Source organism: Hibiscus syriacus, unplaced genomic scaffold, assembly GCF_006381635.1.
Source record: "Hibiscus syriacus cultivar Baekdansim isolate YM2019G1 unplaced genomic scaffold, ASM638163v2 tig00110403_pilon, whole genome shotgun sequence".
Classification (NCBI taxonomy): Eukaryota; Viridiplantae; Streptophyta; class Magnoliopsida; order Malvales; family Malvaceae; genus Hibiscus; species Hibiscus syriacus.
This window is the reverse complement of record NW_024062723.1, coordinates 1,165,426-1,184,035: the sequence shown is the minus strand read 5'-3', so window position 1 is coordinate 1,184,035 and position 18,610 is coordinate 1,165,426. Positions and strand designations below refer to the sequence as shown.

The window sequence follows — 18,610 nt, the reverse complement described above, 5'->3', positions numbered from 1 at the left end:
AAAGTTTGATAATTATTTTTAAATAAATATTATATTATATTTATCTCAAATTAATCAATAATAATAGTAATAAATTAAAGAGTAAATTACATATTTAATACCTAAGCTATCAATTTTAATCTATTTTAATATCTAAACCTTAATTTTTTTCAAAATCATACCTAAAGTTTAGTTTTTGTTTTATTTTAGTTCACATGTTCAAAATTTAACATTAACTTTTGGAAAAAATTAAAATTTTAGGTATTATAATAGACCAAAATTGATAGTTTACATACAAAACACATTAAGTTTTTAATGGCGATGTACTAAAATGAAAAAAAAATATTAGGTATGATTTTGAAAAAAAATTGAAAGTTTATATACTGAAACAGACCAAAACTGATAATTTAGGTACCAAATGCATAATTTACTATAAATTAAATTATTCATATAATATTGGTCGATTAAAATTTCAAAGTTATTAAATGTTACATATCATAATCTAGTTAGTTGTTGAAGTATCTGTTAAAAGTGTATATCAATTTGAAAAAAAAATCTCCAATTCATGTAATAATTTGAGGAAAAAACGAACTTCAGGTACCAATTTGTATAATAATCCAAAAATCTATAATAGTTCCAAAATCTAACGAAAGAACATATGGTGATCCCTTTCTATTCAATTACCAATGAAGTAACAGACTTCGATCATGCTTTACAATGAAGAAAGATATATCCTGTAAGGTCAAATTATCTAAAAAACAGTAATAAAACAAACAATGTATTAAAACGAACCAGAAATTTTCCTTTTCTTTCAATTTAATCCCTCGCCGTTATTGTTCCTCACAAGAGCAAAATAACCCAAAACGGCACAAACAGCCGCCACAAAGTTGCCTTCTTTCAGCAAGGTCTTGAAAACGGAGCCGGCAATCTCTCTGGTGATCTTCTTCCCTTCGGCAACCAGCGCCCTCTTCGGTTTCCCGAAGAAAGCGAGCAAGACGACCACCGTTATCCACGTCACCAAGGTGGCGGGCACCGCCACGGCCAGAGCCGCCGCCATGGAGAGCAACCCGAAAACCCCGCCGAGGAGGACGGATGCGTAAACGGCGGCCCATCCGGTGGGTTCCTGGGCTTGGTTCTGGTACCAAGACAGGGTTGATTTGAGGAAGCTCCACGAGGAATCTAAAAGGACGGCGTAGACGAACACGAAGAGGAACACCCATGTTCTTCTTTTGCTCATAATCTTCAGAAACACTTGGTACGATGACGGTGATGTGGTCAGAGATTGTTCTTCGTGTTCCCGCTCCATGTTTCTTCTTCTTCTTCTTTTTTGCTCGATTTGCTTCGGCTTTGATTTGAGGTGATTTTGGATCGTTTTGTTCTTTGCTGCGTTGGAAAGGCAGAGAGTTTAGAAGGATCAAATTATGGTTTGGTCCCTTAATGCTTCAATTTGATAATTATTCTTACATATATATATATTAAAAGTGACATAAAAGTTAGCATTGACTTAAACCTATTAAGTGACTTTAGTAGTTAAAATAATGTTGTTAATTTCGAGTTCGAGTAGCTATGCTTATAAGATATGTGTTGTTAATGATCTAAGCATTAGATAAAGGGAATACACTTGAAGCAAATCACTCTCAATGTTGTCCAAGAACACACTTATTTAAGTTAAATCAAAGTATTAATGAGTTGAAGAGGTATATTTAATGAGATCATGACAATTTAAGGGTATCACGGACCAAATTATCATAAATTTAAGAACAAAGACTAAATTCTAGATGTAAGCATAGTAAAGTGACCAATGCTAAAATGTTAGCACTTTATAAGACTAGGAAAAAGAGTTAGAGGAAATACCAAGCGCAATCCGCTGGAACATGGATTACTTGAAAAACATGGCGGCAATTTATTGGTGCGTGTGTTGAACATTCTTAAAAAGCCGTTAAATAATTTGGGATGCTTCAAGTTAACGTATGTCTTGGTGGAGAAAAGACAGTTGTGTGTTTCAAAGGTTTTAATATTCTAAGAGGGACTATTTTTGGAATATAACAAATTGAATTTGGATCTGTCCCATAAATATTTTAGGGTAAACTACGAATTTAGCACATAAACTATTAGTTTTAGTCCATTTTAGTACTTAAACTTTAAATTGTTTTAAAATCATCCTAACGTTTAGTTTTCATTTCATTTTAGTACCCGCCGTTAAAAACTTAACACGTTTAGTACCTAAATTATCAGATTTGGTCCATTTTAGTACATAAACTTTCAATTTTTACAAAACTTAATATTAAATTTTGAATTGGTACTAAAATCAAACAAAAATTAAAGTTTTTAACGGCAAAGTACTAAAATGAAACAAAAACTAAACTTTAGGCATGATTTTGAAAAAATTGAAAGTTTAGATACTAAAATTAATCAAAACTGATAGTTTAGGTACTAAATGTATAATTTACCCAATTGGCATCTTGATTTGGGTTAATTCACGAATAGATGATTAAGCTAAACCATTTTTTATATTTTAGCTAAAAACTACATAAGCATGCTTATGTACCATCTAATAATTATTAATCAAGTCATCATTGATAATTATTAACTAACAATGATGGAAGTACTAAAATAGAAAAAGAAAACAAAGTTTATATATAAGTTCTAAGTACCAATTTGGAGAAAACGATAATTTAAGTACTAATTTGTCAAATAAACCTTATTTGAAGCTTCATTTTAAACTACTTTAATGCTTGTAATTAGTGGGATTTTGTCAGGTTTATAAGTGAAAACTCTTTACAACTTGCAGAATCTTCTTAGCTTCCTAGAAGCTTAGCAGCCCACAACTTTTCAAAATTTTATTATTCCCCTTTACCTTGAAAAAGTTGAAAAACAATACACATGACGTTGAAATGTATATTGGTCTAATCGAATCTAAACATAATTTATTAAAATTTAGAGGGTAAAGTACACAAATGGTTCCCGACTATATGGTATTACTTTATTAAGTCTCTCGACTATTAAAAGCTATAAAATTGTCCTCCGGCTATAGAATGTTGCATTGTTAAGTCCATTGACTATTAAAAGTTATGAAAAGATTAGCCGAATATTCATTATGTTCCAAACTCGTCCTTTTATGTTAAAAAATTAGAAGTTGTCTAAGTTGAATCTTAAGATGATGACTAAGATATGATAGTCGTTTGAGATTCTAAGATCATATTTTATTATATCATAGTCAACAAGTTAACGTTCAGCTTAGAATACTGTCATTTTTTAACAAAAAAAAGGATGAGTTTGAAACATAATGAATAGTTGGGTGTCCATTTTGTAACTTTTAATAGTCGAATGACTCAACAAAACAACACTCTATAGTTGGATGACCATTTTATAACTTTTTATAGTCGAAGGACTTAATAAAATAGTATCCTATAGTCGGGGATCATTTGTGAATGTAAAAAATATTCGTTGGGAGACTCGTCTACTAAAGTTATGTGTACGACCTAGGTCGATTAAGATTAATTAAGATAAAACCTTGGGAACTGGATGGAGAACCAAAGAAAATTGTTAAAAATTAAAAATAAAATGTATGGAAATTTCAATAATAGAAAAAATATATTTACAACATAATACATTTTTATTGATATTAATAGCCATCAACTGTTTTTTTCTCCAAAAAATAATAAATAAAGTCAAAAGCCCAAAATTACAACTAAAAATATCTAGATTAAGTCAACCTTAATCTATCCATGACCCCACCAAAAAAATTACCAATCATCCAATCATCAATCGCCACGTAATCAAGGGCCCCACTTTCTTGTCATTACGATTCGATCCCACGTAGGATCCAATACATTGGACAATTTGCTATAAAGTTGTGACCAACATTCAAAACCCTACAATTTGACTTGAAAAAAAGAGAGAAAATTCTCCCGTAGCATCAAAGGAAGCCGAGAAATATTTTTTCCGGTTACCGGATAAATGATAGAGATGATGGTGATGGGACAAAATTCCGACGAAATCAACAGGTTCCCCGACGGAGCAACGATTTCAACCGATATGATGTTTGGTTTTCTCGATGGAAACAACAAAAATCTAACAAATTTCGTCAATTGTAACGAAAATGACCGGAAATATGATGGTATTCGTGAGGTTGAAATTGAAAAAAAACATGGTTTTCTGGGAAACTCAAGAACAGATTCTTCTGGTAGTATATATAGTTATGTGTTAATTAGTAAATGTTTAAATATACTATTCTTTGAATTTTGAAATTTGAATACCAAACTGTTTGATAATAAATTGTGATATATTTAAATTTAACTATAAATGGAGTTAAATTTTCAAAAGTTCGAAGAGTATAGGGACTTTTATATAATTAAACCTTATTTTGTGGTTTGTTCTTGTAGGCTACGTTGTATGGTACTACTTCATTAGAAACGAGGATTCAAGCATCTACGAAAGAAGCATTGAGTGAGTTAGACTTGATAGTAGTTCAATGCGGTTGCCGGAAACCAGTCGCCGGTGGTTGCCGGAACTGCTTGCAAAGGGAACTCTCTATTCGTCTCCAGAACAAGGGTTTCAATTGTCACCTATGCAATTCCAAGTGGAAAAGCTCCGTCAAAATCCCCGCCGGAGAACACACGTACTTAGAGGTGCTCAAGAAATCATCGAACGCTAAAAAGGGATATAAAAGTATCGTGATCGAGTTGAATTTCAAAGCGGAATTCGTAATGGGTAAAGCCAACGAAAGCTACAACAAGCTGATCGGCCACCTGCCGGAATTATTCGTCGGAAGGGCCGAGAGGCTCAAAGCGTTGATCAAGATCTTGTGTTCCGCCGCGAAAAAGTGCATGAAGGAGAAGAAACTGCACTTGGCGCCGTGGAGGAAGCAGAAGTACATGCAAGCCAAGTGGTTGGGGACGTACATGAGAACAACGCCGGCAGTGACGGCACCGTTGCCTGTGGGATATTCAGACCGGCCAAAAATACCCAAGGTTTCGATGCTAACGTTTGATCTACGAGAGAACTTGCATGGCTTGCATTACGCCGGCGCCGTCAAAGTTATTTTCTGAATTTTAGATTCGAATACTATTAATTTTAGATAATTTTGGTCCATCGACTATTAAATTTCATTTTATTGAGTTTATTGAATGAGATACAATTAATTCATTGACTAAGATACAATAACATGTTAAACGATTAACATATCTCAGTCAGTATAACATCCAACTGAGACGACCATTAAATTTTAAACAAAAAAAAGATAAAATTAAAACATAATAAATAGTAAAATGTTCATTTTTTAACTTTTAATAATCGAAATCCTCAAAAAATAACATACTATAATTAAAGTATCATTTTATAACTTTTAATAATCAAATGACTCAATAAAATAATATTCTATAATAAATATCCTATAATAAGGGACCGTTTGTATACTTTACCCTATCTTTTAACTCTTTTAATAAGATCGCATTTTATCATTGTTGGTTGAAATATGCTCCAAGTCCTCGTACTCTTTGTAAATTTGGATTCTAGTCCTCTTGTATTTATTTTTAGAAATTTAACCTCCCATATTTTCTCCTTCCACATTACTTGCATGAGATGAAAAGCAGTCATAGCCACATAGATTACCTGGCAGTAACAAGAGCAACTGTCCCGAAAACAATCTAAACAAAACTTTCTTCCCACAATTACGATCCGGAATTAGTTACGGCATGATCGGATATTGTTATCACAATGACGAGCGTGACAAGATATTACGTTTCAAGCTTTTCCATGCTCCTCGATCCCGTAAAACTACTTCCTTTGCATCTTGAATCTAGACACCGGCTTCGAAGGTTTTGAATGAGAAGACTGCAGAGGACATCGATGTTGCAATAAGGATTTGAAGTTGGTGAATGTATTACTTCATTGCTACATACAAAAAATGTGCAAGCACAGTACCTGTGATGAAGCCGTTTTTGTTCCGGTAATTTTTTCTCTAAATTTTCAGTATGCTCAATGATAGAACCCGTAAAAGCCTGCACAAGGAGTCGGTAAAATCTCAGCTCGCATCATGCTAATGACAAAGTAACCGACACGGTAAAGGTAGTGTACCTTGGAACTATCAAATTCTGTTTTTGTGGTCGGTACAGGTTTCTGTAACACAAAATCAGAGTTAAAAGATGGTTAGCAGCCCTATCAGTGTGATCGTGCATTTATAAATACAATTTCGAGAAGGCAAGGTTCGAATTACAATCGCTGATGTTATCTAAAGATCAATTCCGAAATAAACATAAATGGTATTAGGCTGTTTTTTCTTTTTCATTTTGCATTCTCCCAAAGACCATCGGTACAAAGGCAGATTATTCAATTGTAAGAGCAGAGTTCAAATATAAGCTACGGATACCTCATTTCTTGACGAATCATGAATGTTCTGCTTCAAACTCGTCTTTTCAGAAGGCACTGACGCATTTATGGGAGGATTTAACATCTTTGTTTCTTGATGTATAATCCTGCTGTGTGATATTTCACCTGAATAAGATAAAATAAAGGAATTGTCTCATCTATAAATCAAACTCGATATGATAACCACATGCGTAAGTCAGAAACATTCACCAACATAGTTAATTCGTTACCTTTAGTAACAGGTTCCGCTGTCAATCCCGTACACTACATTTGAAATATACAAAAAACAGTGACTTAAAAAAGCAAAAACTAGTTCAGGTAAAAGACAACGATTGCATATTTAGTCGCTTACAGATAACTGATTAGTTAAATCATGATGATTATACTTAGTAGACATCTCTTCATTTATTGGATCTTTGCCTTTGGACTGTTGTAGCTGTTTCTTCGGCTGAGACTGATACACCCATTTCATATGTGACAAACGAAATCATTCAACATACAACTGTATTAACAGGTAAAAAGCCTCAAGCCCGATCATTACCTCTAAATATCTTTGCCCATGATCAAGAGAATTGTAGCCTTCATCTTTTTTCCTGTGAAAAGTAGCTCCAGTTAGCTCATCTTCGTCGCCATCAGTTTCAGTAGCATTAGCATTAGCATCCTCATCTTCGTCGTTTTCTCCATCATCTTCAGCTGCAAGTTCTTCTTTCTCAAGTTCTTCCAACCTTGACATTAGACGGGCATACCCATCATCCTCAGATTCACTCACTTTATTGTCCGATTCAGCAACACTAGGGGATTCTAGTTCCACAGGACCTGAAAAGAAAACATTTTGTCCGACTTATATCTTTTAACTTCATTAAATAGCAATAACCAATTCATCTTAAACAATTAAATAGGCCGCATGATAATGAGTACCTTGGCAATAAAATAAACTAGAAAAACAATAACAATACATTATGCAACATGTTAAACAGACGATCGAGTGCTTACATCATTAACGAGATGTTGAAAGACATTGGCACTCCGACTAGCTTTTTCATAATGCATAATTCAGAATCAGGTGGCCAAAGTATCATCTAACCTAATCTAAGTAGGATACAAAGTTTCAAGACGATGCTAATGAACAAAAAGGAGGTGCAAGAACCTGCCTGATTGAGATACCCTTTCGGTTGAATCGTCCTCCTCATATTCTCTAATCTCCACAAGATCCTCCTGTAAAAACAAAACCATAGTAAACAGGTAAAGACCAATGCCCCAATTTAACTAATGAATTAACAAAAAGAAGATGCGAATCGGGAAAACCTACTGCAACTTCAGAAGCAGTGGTATCGAAAAAGGAGGCCTCGGCATTAAGATCCTGCATCTCGGCCTTCAATGCACCCACTTTAGAAACCAATGATTTCCCTCTTCTCTTTAGAATTTCAACAGTTTGTTTAGCTGTTCTGTCAGCATAGTAACTTTCCCCTAGTAGAACCTACAATGAGCTCAAAATATTAATTGAGCATACCCAAAGTTCACTCAGGTTTCGAATACTAGATATTCGATTATTAAGAATGGAGAAACAGTTCAACATTCAACCCGACTCGAAACCGGAATTACCGGATCGATGTGGTCATCGGATGCCGGCGTGTGTCGGACCAAAAGAAATGCCCAAAATCTTAAAATTTACATAATGAAATAAGTTCCTAATTTAGCGTAAAACAAAAGCATTATACCAGAAACTCGTTCGTGTGGGTCAAACGACCAGGAAAAACGCCGCTTTCCCGAACGGAACCTGAAAAACACAACCTTTTTAAATTTATGCTCATAAATTGAAAGGGAAAGAATTCGATATATCTACACAGAAGTAAAATCGCTTGATTGTAAATTGATATGCTTTCCATAATATCGTGGTGGAGTTCGTCGGGGAGCTTTTGCACAAGGTTGATGAGGGAGGTGTTGTCGGCGATGAATTCTTTCAATTGATTCATTTCATTATGCTTCTCCGAAAACTTCTCCTCCACCATCTTCGCCGCCTTCTGCACCTCCTCCGGCGGGAACATCGACGACAGCGATGTCACCGTACCTTTCACTTCTGGTTTTCCCATTTTAATTTCCTTTTTTTTTTAAGAGTTTGGAGTTGAAGTGAGCCAAGAGCGTGGCTGCGACTCGTGTTACTGCTTCTTTTGAGTTACTTGGAGGAACAAGAGAGCGGCTTAAGGACTTTTCTAGAATATTTAGATGACTATTAAATTTAGGGTTAAATTAATTAAAATTTTAAATTAAGAAGTTAAATTAATTAGTTTTTTTATTGATTTTAACTGTTAAATTAGGGAAAATAACTCATTTAGTATTTAAACTATCAGTTTTGATTCATTTTAATACCTCAACTTTCATTTTTATAAAATAATACCTAAAGTTTAGATTTTGTTTTATTTTAGTACTCCTATTCAAAATTTAACGTATGCTTTTGAAAAAATTAAAAGTTTACGTACTAAAATGGAATGAAATTGATAATTTAGGTATTAAACGCGTTAAATTTTTAAGAATTGGTATTAAAATTAAGCAAAAACGAAACATTATGCATGATTTTGAAAAAAATGAAAAGATACTAAAACTAACAAAAACTGATAATTTATGTACTAAATGCGTAGTATACCCTAAATTTTAATAATTTTCTGAATTATTACTATCATATCATAATATAAATTTGTCATGTGAATATTGTGATTTTAAAAAATAATTTTAAATATTTATTAAAAAATAATTTTTTTGAAAAATATTATTGATAATATAATGATGTGAGATATAACCTGGATTAATCTAAATTTCAAATTTAACAATTGACATCAATCAATATAACGAATTAATGACATTTTAAAGTATAAAAACTTAATTTAAAGACTTATAATATTTTTAGTATGTAATAATTTTAATATTTTGTTTTTAAATTAAATTTTTCTCAACTTTATAAACGAGTAAATAATATTTTTAATAAAAATATTAATTAAAATATCACGTGACATATTATATCACATTTTACACTTATTTTATATTGAAAAATAAAATAATAACATAACAATTCTATAATAAAAACAAGCATAAAAGAAGAATTAAATTTATTTTTCTAAAGATTTGTACATTATTTATATTCAAGCACTATATACATTCTCACTTAATCAATAAAACACACAATTATACACTATTAACATATGAATTGTAAAACGTATGATTTTAATTTTAAAGTTTAACTACTGATCCTTAAACTATATATATTTTTTTACTTTAGCACGTAAACTTTTTTTGTCTTATTTTATACCTAAATCATCATTTCCGTCTAAGTTTAGCTGAAAAAAAAATTAGAATAGGTTGGAAATGATAATTCAGGTATTAAAGTAAGAGACAAAAATCTAGATACTAAAGTAGAAAAATAGATATAGTTCAGGGATCAAAAACGAAAATAAGGCCTAAATTTAAAGAGAGTATTTCATGAACCATGTTGCACCCTATACAAATCCTTTACGCATTGCCGGGAGCCATAGAAGGTGACAAAAGTGGCGTCGCTGCTGCCGGCACCATTGCTGGCGGAATGGCATTAGAACCGCCGCTAGGAACGCCGCCGCAGTGGTAATGAAAACAATCCACGGGATGTTCAAGCGCCGCTTCACACTCTTTCTCACTCCTCTGCTTCGGCTTCTCCGGCAAACAGTTCCGGCGATCATCGAAAGCGATACCGTTGGAGCTCAAGTTCCCACAAATCCCTTCTTCCTCGCAAAAGAAGTTATAAGAAAATGTGAAGTTGACCAAGTTGGGCAAAACACAAACGCCCATCGGAACAACGCCACTCATCATGTTGTGAGCCAAATTCAGCTGCTCCAAGTGAGCTAACCCGGCTATGCTGTAAGGTATTGGACCGACCAAATTATTATGGCTGACGTCCAACACTTTTAGCTTGTACAGATACCCCACTTCCGGTGGCAAACAGCCGGAGATACTCGTGTTGATCAACAGGAGCTCTTCCAACGTGTTGGCGAAGTTCGATATGCTAGGCGGCAGACAGCCTCTGAGCTTATTGTTCGCGAACACGACAACCGAGGCCGTGCTCGTGACAAAGCTCGGAGGTACAACGTTGGAGAACCAGTTGTTGTTGATGAATATGGCGTCGAGGTTCTTAGCGAAGAGTTGAGGCGGCAACGACCCTTCGAACTCGTTGTAACGGAGGTCGAGATATTTTAGCGACGGAAGAGAGAGCACGACGGTCGGAAACGGGCCGACGAATCGGTTGTTGCTGAGGTCGAGCTCGAAGAGAAGGGAGAGGTTTGATAATGTTTGCGGGAGGATGCCGCAGAATCGGTTGCTGTTGAGGTGGATGAGTGCGAGGTCGGAGAGGAGGCCGAGTTCGTCGGGGAGGTACCCGGCGATGTCAACGCCGTTAAGGTCGATTCCTGCGACGACTTTGGTTTTGTTATCGTGAGGGGAAGGGGAGCAATATATGCCATTGTATTTGCACACTTCGCGGCCTATCCAATTAGTGGTGAAGTTACGGGGGTCTGAGTAGATGACTTTTTTGAAAGCTTGAAGTGCAACGTAAGCTTGTTGGAGTTTGGGGTTTGGGGGCGGCGGACGGTGGTGATGCTGGCGGTGATGATGGGAGGCGGCGGAGAAGGAGGAAGAGAGGTGGAGGAGGAGAATGAGTAAGGCTAGCGAGATAATGAATGAAGGTGAAGCCATTGTTTTCATTTGGTGGATGCTTTGTTAATTGTACTTGGTTTTTATGTAGAGAAAAAAGTCTTTCATTTTCATGGCAAATACGCTTCAGTCTTCTGTTTAATCATATGATGCTCACATTAATTTGATTTGGATTAAAATGAAATCAAATTATAAATGTATTCTAAAGTAAACATTTGGGTTTGTAGATTAGGACACCCCAACCCTCGGACACTTAACCATTACCATTTGGCCTTTGAAAAATGAGAGGATTTTGCATCATTCAAAGCTGGGTTTTCAAGCTTCCATTGGGTTCATGAAATCTTGATTATTGTCTGCCACCAAAACATTAGGGTTTATATCAGTAGGATATCTGAATTTATTATCTATAAAAATAAAATAAATTCATCAAGTATTTTGATATTATTATCCGGCGTTCAAAGTCGGTTAACCGTATTGTTTATTCTAAATGATCAGTTAACTGTTACAACGGTTATTAAATTTTGTTAACAATGAAGGTATCATTGGGGAAGAGGAGTTGTACGGCAACAAAGACTTATCTCCTTCCATTCCATTCCATTCCATGGAGTTTTGGCAGTTGTTACAAGTGGAGAAGAAAAAGGACAGCTTTAGACCACCTGAGGAAAGAATACATTGCTTCGAACCAAAGGGATAATCATAAGAAAAAAACATGTTTTTTCAGTCAAATTTCCATCATGTTTTTATTTATTTATTGAAGATATAAGTATTTATATATTTGAAAATATGATTAAGTATATATGGTTGTATGTATAAATAATTAATTTATTATTTTGATCAAAATTAGCATAAAAAAGTATAGTCTTTTATAGATTAGATGTGAGAGCCAATACATGCCGCCACCAAAAATCCTATCTTTTTTTCACAAAGCAAACATTTCGAATCAAGTCAAAAGGAATTCGAATCACATCTCAACTAATACTTCAAATCTTATCTTCTACAAGGTATTATTTTTAAAATGTTTAATACCAAAATAAGTGTCCAAACTATACCTCCTTTTCCAAATAGGTGCCTACACTATTTTTTGACTCATACCGGTGCCTAACATTAAAAACATTACCCATTCAGGTGCCCGGTCTGTCAACGGTGTTAATTTTCACGTTAAGTGACACATATTACAACCTTGTATTCTTTAAAATTTTATTTAAAATTATATATATATATATATATATATATTAAAAAAACACAAATTTTGAAATAAACCCAAAACTTTGAAAACCTTCATTTCAACCCCTAAACCCACACCAACCGCCACCTTTTACCGTCGACGAAGCTCCACCAGACCTCCCCTCCCCCGGCGACCAAAACCCCCACGAAATCGTGACCGATCGACGACAAATCAACGTTTTATATCTCGTGAATCATATGGTGAAAATCACGATCTCATGCGATTCCAAAAGCCAATCGACAGGAACTACGATGACGTATGAGTAGGAGGATGGCAAGGACTACGTCAATGGCGGTGGTCGTGGCCGGAAAGGGCGGCAGTGGCAGATTAAGGTTAGATTTGGGATTTTGGGGATGTTTTATAATATAAGAAAAGTTAGCGTTTTTTTATAAATATCATAATATTTTTTTAAAAAATCAAAATCACCAGATTGTGGCACGTGTCACTTGACGGAAGAAATTAACGCCGTTGACGGCCTAGACACGTAAATGGGTAACGTTTGTAACGTTAGGTACCTGGATGAGTAAAAAAAATAGTTTAAGCACATAATTGGAAAAAGCAATATTGTTTGGTCATTTATTTTGGTAATAAACATTTTTAAAATAATGAAAATTAGTCTCGAACAAAGAATTTCAAAAATTTTAAGTAACATTCAACTAAGTTTATGAACACCTTCAATCGATGATACATAAGTTGTGTAATTAATTTTTTTTACACGACATGCTTATTTTAATTCAAAATTTTAAAACTTGTATACTACCTTAAATCTTAAATTTTCAAGTCTGAGCTATCAAATAATTTTCCTTAATTTAATTAGTTGAAATGTATTGTGTTTCCTTAATTTAATTAGTCTGAGCTTTCCAATATCTTAATTTAATTAGTGGAATAGGATTACAAAAAGAACATATATTTGAAGCAATCATAATTATTTTGAATTAATTTAATCTATTTTTAATTAACTGACGTTTTAATTAAGAAAATGATGACAAAATTTCATCATGCGACGATCATCTGAATTTCATGTAAATCTACACCAATTGCATATGCTTTCATTCCGCATGAAACTTCATACAGTACATTATATGAGTTCAAAAAATTGCACATTTGTACATAGGTTCACAAGGGGTTCAAAAGTTTTTGAACAGCGGTGACGGTGTCCCGGAACCGAAAGATCACCTCATAAGAGTGGCCGGACTGGAAGTCAGAGCCGTGAACGAAGAACCGATCCGCTTCTTCCTGTCTATTCTTTGGAGAACTCGTAGACGTGGCGATTTCGGTCTTGTTGTTTCCTTGGAAGATCTGGCCAAATTGAACATCGTCAAAGACACGAACACGACACAAATATACATACGAATACACGATGTGATGCCCCAAATGCCGGATTTTTTCTTACTTTTGTGGGCAGAAAGGATGATCAAACTTGGGAACAGGCCTAGCATGGGGAACCATTGTCCTCCTTAGTTGCTTCAATGCTTTCTCTTCCTCAATCTGTCAGTCAATTTAATAACATGCTAAGACGAGAACTAGAATTGACAGCACAAGTTTAGGACAAAGGATTCGCGTTCTTACCATTCTTGCTGCCTCACTTTCCTCTCTGTATCTCTTGTAAACCATTTCTTTCTCTTTAATCTGAAACAAAAAGTCATTATAAGAAATGCTTGTTGAATGAAAATGTAATAAGCTTCACATGAGGAACAAACTAGAATTTACTTTTTGATCGAATTCGGCTCTTTCCACTGCTCTATGATTGACATGTAGGTCGAATTCTTGCACTTGTGTTAGAGGCTTGCGGGGTTTTTCAGGAACAGGAATTAGATTCCTGCGTAAGATTGCAGGATAAGGAATGGAGAAGTATCGATGGTTGCGCTGAAGAGGCATGAAGTTGTGACAGAAACCAATATGAAATGTGGATGAATCTTACTCTTTTAGAACCGGCCGAGCCTTGAAGACCCTCATCTGAGCTTCTTCTTTCTCTTTTGTCTTTCTTTCTTCCATCTCTCTTTTCATCTCCTCCTCGTGCCTCACCAAACTTTCCAATCGGAAGGGTTCCGGTTTCGTACAATGCTTAGGTTCGGGTTTCGGAGGAATCTGCATTAAAAAAACAACACCACTTTTAAACCATCAGTAACCAATGATTGACTAAAAACATTAAAATGGAAGCACGCAAAATTAACGTACCACAGGGTAGTCAGTGGTGTATGGATATGGGTTAGCCTTGGGGACCCTGGCTCTTGCCTCTTCAAACTGCTTCTCTATAATTTCCATCACGAACTTCTTTTCTTTTTCAGCACCTCTTTCCTGAACCCGAAAACATTTGGAATTCGATAAAATACCGATCTCTATGTATGTTTTTCTGGTCTCGTATCATTCATGAACAACATAAGAAAAGAAAATACCTCTGTGTGAAGATGGAATGGATTGGGAATGGTTCTTCTCGGAATTGGATCATAGCTAGATTCTGAATTCAGAGAAAGCTGTAAAAGGAGCAAGCGTGTTCTCTCAAAATTAATTTACTCAAATCAGTAGTGTAATATAATTATATAACTAGGTGGTGCATTTCTATAATTACCTTGTCAAATAAATCAAAAACCGCTGATGGCGGCGGAACCCTCTCGTGTGTTGCAAAATAGAATTCTTGGGGTATAGTAACCTGTTTCTTTGCATTACAGAAGATTCCCAATTCTCCTTTGCCCTCAAATATCTACACAAGGCAGAAAAAGAGTTACTTTCACAAGTAGACATGGTTATCTTGTATGATGCAGACTTGAGGTATATTCACCTTGTTATTTAATGGCCTTGCTTTAAATTTAGGTGCTTTTTCAAGTTCCTCCTGCTCAAGTTCAATAGAACTTTTGACCTTTGTAGGTCTTGCCCTCAGAGATGTTTGAAGCACAGGGGTTTTGGGTTCTGTTAGATGTGGTTTCCACTGATTATTCTGTTACAGGGAAAAAAAGAAAGAGAAGGCAAGTGAGATATTCAAGTTTCCAAGTGTAAAATGAACCAAATTATGGGGGACTTAGTTCTCCGAACCTGACGAGACACTTCTGTTGAAGCTACCGAAGATGTCTCCGCGTTCTTACTTGCTCTAGCCATTGTCTCCAAATGAAATTCCTGAAACAGGACAATTATTTTAGTATGATACCAGGCACTGTCTTCATTTAAACCTCAAGCCACGCCTAGTTTACCTGAAATTCTGGAGGCTTTGGAGTACTTCTTGGTAGTGAGGGTAGTGCTGGAGCTTCAAAAATCTGCACCAAAGAGAAGAATGGACAACAAATTAAAAAAAACTTACAGGAGAAAAATCTTAAACGTAAAGAACAAAGAGGGATCAGTTTGGTACACCTAAAGGATAATACCTTCTTGTTCAATGGTCTTGCTTTAAACTTTGGAATTTTAGCCATCATTTCTTCCTCAAGCTCCTTGGTGCTCTTCACTCTAACGGGGCGCATTCTCTGTGCTGTTTCAAATTCGGGTTCTTTAGGTCTTGTCAATTTGAGTGTTGGAACCTGGACAGTAGCAATATTTTCCCAATTAGTTAGAAGGAATTTGGTGAAAAAAGAAATAAAACAAGGTGTTGAAGCCAAAATGATGCGATTCTATTTATTTACATTTGACTGAGAACTGTGAGGAATTGACAAATCTCTGGTAGATGATTGGAACTTTCTCATCATTTCTGCCATTGAAACGAATGGTGCCTGTTCTCGAACATAAACCTTTGAGGAAAGCACAATCCAAATTTCAATATTGATTCCTGATTGTTAGTGAAAATATGCGAAGGCGGAACTTATCACTGAGAAACAAACCTTTCTATCCAATTTGTTTGATGTTTTAGCAGTAGAGGAGCTCCGGTTGGAACTACCACTCGGAAGACCAAGTTTTGACTTGTGGGGCAAGTTATGGGGTTTCACATTCAGAATCTGAGGTACAAAGGGAAGCAACAAAGAGACAAAACTTCAGATAAAAGTTACAAATCACAGAAGCTAAAATATGCCGAGGGGAAGAGCATATAAGCACCTGTCTAGATCTTCCTCCATCTAGTTTCTGACGTTTGATGGCTTGGTTTTCTAGAGCCAGATTAGGAGTTCCAGCATTGCCGGTTTTCGGCTTCAGGTTCCGTATCATACTAGCTATCTTTTTAGCCGTCTGATGCTTCTTATCACTCACCAGTTTTTTCTGAGAAATCATCAATGGTTTAGGGGTGCAAGCTTCAGTTTCTACTTGCACAGCAGTATATTTGCTTTTCTCTTCATCACCGGGAACACTTAAATGTGATTTTTCAGTTAGGGCACTGAAAATCCAACATAAAGGAATCAAAGACACAATAATGAGAACCAAAGTATTCGTACAGAGCACAATTAATGTGAAAAAATTCTCTTATGAACAAACCTTCCATTTTCTTGAGCGCATACAGTCGCTGTGTTTTCCTTATCTTTATCATCATTAACAATCTGCAAAGCATTTAAATCATATGATAATACATAAGAACTAATCAATAACAGAATGTATAAAAAGAAAGTCCACTAATTACCTCAGTGACAATTTGATTTATTTCAACCTTTGCCTCGGAGGATTTAACTTCTTCCTTTACTTTATCGGGCACGAGCTCGGCTTTCGGCTTATCTTTCAAGTTGCTGTTAGGAGGTGTTGCATCCGATAATTCTGATGCCTGCAGCAATAATATATCATCATGATCGAAAAGAAAGGAAAATTGCTGTATGAGATGATGAAATTATACAAGAAAATTGTATATATACAAGTAATTCGAACCTTCTGCATTTGATCTTCTTCACTAAAATTGCAGAGACTCTCCACATGAACGGTTCTACTACCAGCCTTGATTCTAGACATAAAGGCTGCATTATGATAAATACCAGAAGGAAATTAAAATCCCCACTTTTCTCCTTGATAAAAATGCAACAGTTTTACTTGGAAGCAGGTAAATTGTTGATTAAATTTACACCCCGATATCCTTGAAAATTATCTTAATTCGGTTAAGCTTAATTACATCACAAATCTTTCCCAATTAAGAGAACCACGAGCCCTAGATTTTTCGGAATATAATTCAATAACAAACAATTAAAATCAATCAAGTTTAAATCGAAAGTCAAGTAATGACTAAATCAAAACCCTAAAAGTACCAAGAAAAATCAAGAATCGCGGATCAAAACGATACTACTACAGAGAGAGAGAGAGAGAGAGAGAGAGTATACGGGAAGGAGCGTAGCTTAAGGCGGTTTCGAACCAGAGTTCGGCATTCCGTGCTTCTTCCTCCGATTCTCCTTTGATGAAATCGAAGAAACGTGGCGCCGAGAACTCGTATAACTCGTCGATAACCGTCGCCGTCATAACGCTTGATCCGTCCATCGGATTCCTAAAACGGTGAGATTTTTTTCCCACTGTTTTGTTTTGCCGGGGAGGGGAGGGATTGAAATTTGGTGAAAGGAGGGAAAGGGATTTTCTTCAGTCTCCGATTATGGGGTTCTTGAGAATCTGTTTAGTAGAAGAAAATTGAAGACATGAGACGGAGCAACGGTCGAATTTTTTACTATTTGAATTTTGGGATCTAACGGTCGGGTTTTGCGACAAATTTGGTTAATTGTAATGACTTGAGGTGTATTTGTAACGGCTACTTTCGCACGCTCTTTAGGCCTCCTACAAAGCTTGTCGTTTCATTTTCTTTTTAATTTTTGGCAAAAAATGCATTATATTATTTTCTCTCTCAATATGATCATCTAACTCAGAAAACAATCCAATCTGACCCTTAAACTAACATTTTTTATCTTTTGACATTACGGTGTCGACGTGGATGTTTGAGTTATCAATTTTGCTCACTTGCCATGTTATCTGTCACGTTATGAACTACTATGGACCAGAGATTCAAATAAAAGTTACGGTCGCGGTTTCGTTCGGATCACGTTTGTAGCGATTATTGACATAGCAGACACTATTACGGGGTCGCGATGATATAATAACGGTTGCGGAAGGCACCACTATCGTTATATTGTGAACGTTATCGCGGTCGTAGACCGCTATTTAAATCCATGTTGTGGACTATACGCCAATACTGTGGACCATCACGTCAGCATCGTAACAGTTAACAACGAAAAACATTTGTCAAAAGGCTACATTAAACTTATTTTCTAAATTAAATAGTCACTTTAAAAAAAAAAATTATACAGAGACCACATTGATTTTTTCAAAAAGACACAAGGACCTCAGATACTTTTTGACTTATTTTTTTTATTTGCATATTTAGTAGTAAATGAAAAGGCATATGCCTATCAATTTAAATGATTCTGATTAATTTTGGATAGAATCAATTTATGTTACATGGTAACGAAACTAAAAATATGTTTTGGAGTCTAT

The 18,610-nt window shown here is 35.3% G+C and overlaps 5 protein-coding genes across 5 annotated transcripts; 1 reads left to right on the top strand and 4 right to left on the bottom strand.

Annotated features, from left to right (window-relative positions):
• Positions 1-788: 788 nt before the first annotated feature.
• Positions 789-1,397, bottom strand: LOC120123828. The gene has a single exon (XM_039142650.1). The coding sequence runs from the start codon at positions 1,283-1,285 to the stop codon at positions 791-793; it is 495 nt and encodes a 164-aa protein (XP_038998581.1). The 5' UTR covers positions 1,286-1,397; the 3' UTR covers positions 789-790.
• A 2,542-nt stretch (positions 1,398-3,939) lies between these two features.
• Positions 3,940-5,030, top strand: LOC120123928. The gene is made up of 2 exons (XM_039142713.1): positions 3,940-4,110; positions 4,365-5,030. The coding sequence occupies exons 1-2, from the start codon at positions 3,940-3,942 to the stop codon at positions 5,028-5,030; spliced, it is 837 nt and encodes a 278-aa protein (XP_038998644.1).
• A 565-nt stretch (positions 5,031-5,595) lies between these two features.
• Positions 5,596-8,321, bottom strand: LOC120123793. The gene is made up of 11 exons (XM_039142622.1): positions 8,232-8,321; positions 8,067-8,125; positions 7,658-7,825; positions 7,500-7,563; positions 6,890-7,164; positions 6,701-6,802; positions 6,579-6,612; positions 6,350-6,474; positions 6,058-6,099; positions 5,905-5,981; positions 5,596-5,814 (listed from the first exon to the last, which is right to left on the bottom strand). The coding sequence occupies exons 3-11, from the start codon at positions 7,712-7,714 to the stop codon at positions 5,718-5,720; spliced, it is 873 nt and encodes a 290-aa protein (XP_038998553.1). The 5' UTR covers positions 7,715-7,825; positions 8,067-8,125; positions 8,232-8,321; the 3' UTR covers positions 5,596-5,717.
• A 1,394-nt stretch (positions 8,322-9,715) lies between these two features.
• On the bottom strand, positions 9,716-11,085 carry LOC120123788 (leucine-rich repeat extensin-like protein 4). The gene has a single exon (XM_039142616.1). The coding sequence runs from the start codon at positions 11,068-11,070 to the stop codon at positions 9,850-9,852; it is 1,221 nt and encodes a 406-aa protein (XP_038998547.1). The 5' UTR covers positions 11,071-11,085; the 3' UTR covers positions 9,716-9,849.
• A 2,331-nt stretch (positions 11,086-13,416) lies between these two features.
• Positions 13,417-17,673, bottom strand: LOC120123786 (protein TPX2-like). The gene is made up of 19 exons (XM_039142613.1): positions 17,455-17,673; positions 17,012-17,097; positions 16,773-16,910; positions 16,631-16,692; positions 16,259-16,532; positions 16,048-16,161; positions 15,853-15,957; positions 15,601-15,750; positions 15,430-15,492; positions 15,275-15,355; positions 15,024-15,179; positions 14,814-14,945; positions 14,641-14,718; positions 14,423-14,542; positions 14,166-14,332; positions 13,955-14,063; positions 13,814-13,873; positions 13,638-13,732; positions 13,417-13,543 (listed from the first exon to the last, which is right to left on the bottom strand). Exons 1-19 carry the CDS (start codon positions 17,606-17,608, stop codon positions 13,417-13,419), a joined length of 2,271 nt encoding a protein of 756 aa, XP_038998544.1. The 5' UTR covers positions 17,609-17,673.
• Positions 17,674-18,610: the final 937 nt, after the last annotated feature.

Coding starts and splice junctions, on each gene's coding strand:
- LOC120123828 (XM_039142650.1), bottom strand. CDS start 1,285: ATGGAGCGGGAACACGAAGAACAATCTCTGACCACATCACCGTCATCG.
- LOC120123928 (XM_039142713.1), top strand. CDS start 3,940: ATGATAGAGATGATGGTGATGGGACAAAATTCCGACGAAATCAACAGG. Junction 4,111..4,364: donor AATATGATGGTATTCGTGAG/GTTGAAATTGAA, acceptor TTGTTCTTGTAG/GCTACGTTGTATGGTACTAC.
- LOC120123793 (XM_039142622.1), bottom strand. CDS start 7,714: ATGCAGGATCTTAATGCCGAGGCCTCCTTTTTCGATACCACTGCTTCT. Junction 6,613..6,700: donor ATTTAACTAATCAGTTATCT/GTAAGCGACTAA, acceptor TTTCAAATGTAG/TGTACGGGATTGACAGCGGA. Junction 6,475..6,578: donor AGCGGAACCTGTTACTAAAG/GTAACGAATTAA, acceptor TATCTTATTCAG/GTGAAATATCACACAGCAGG.
- LOC120123788 (XM_039142616.1), bottom strand. CDS start 11,070: ATGAAAACAATGGCTTCACCTTCATTCATTATCTCGCTAGCCTTACTC.
- LOC120123786 (XM_039142613.1), bottom strand. CDS start 17,608: ATGGACGGATCAAGCGTTATGACGGCGACGGTTATCGACGAGTTATAC. Junction 14,946..15,023: donor CAAGGCCATTAAATAACAAG/GTGAATATACCT, acceptor TGCCTTGTGTAG/ATATTTGAGGGCAAAGGAGA. Junction 14,064..14,165: donor GCTCGGCCGGTTCTAAAAGA/GTAAGATTCATC, acceptor AATCTTACGCAG/GAATCTAATTCCTGTTCCTG.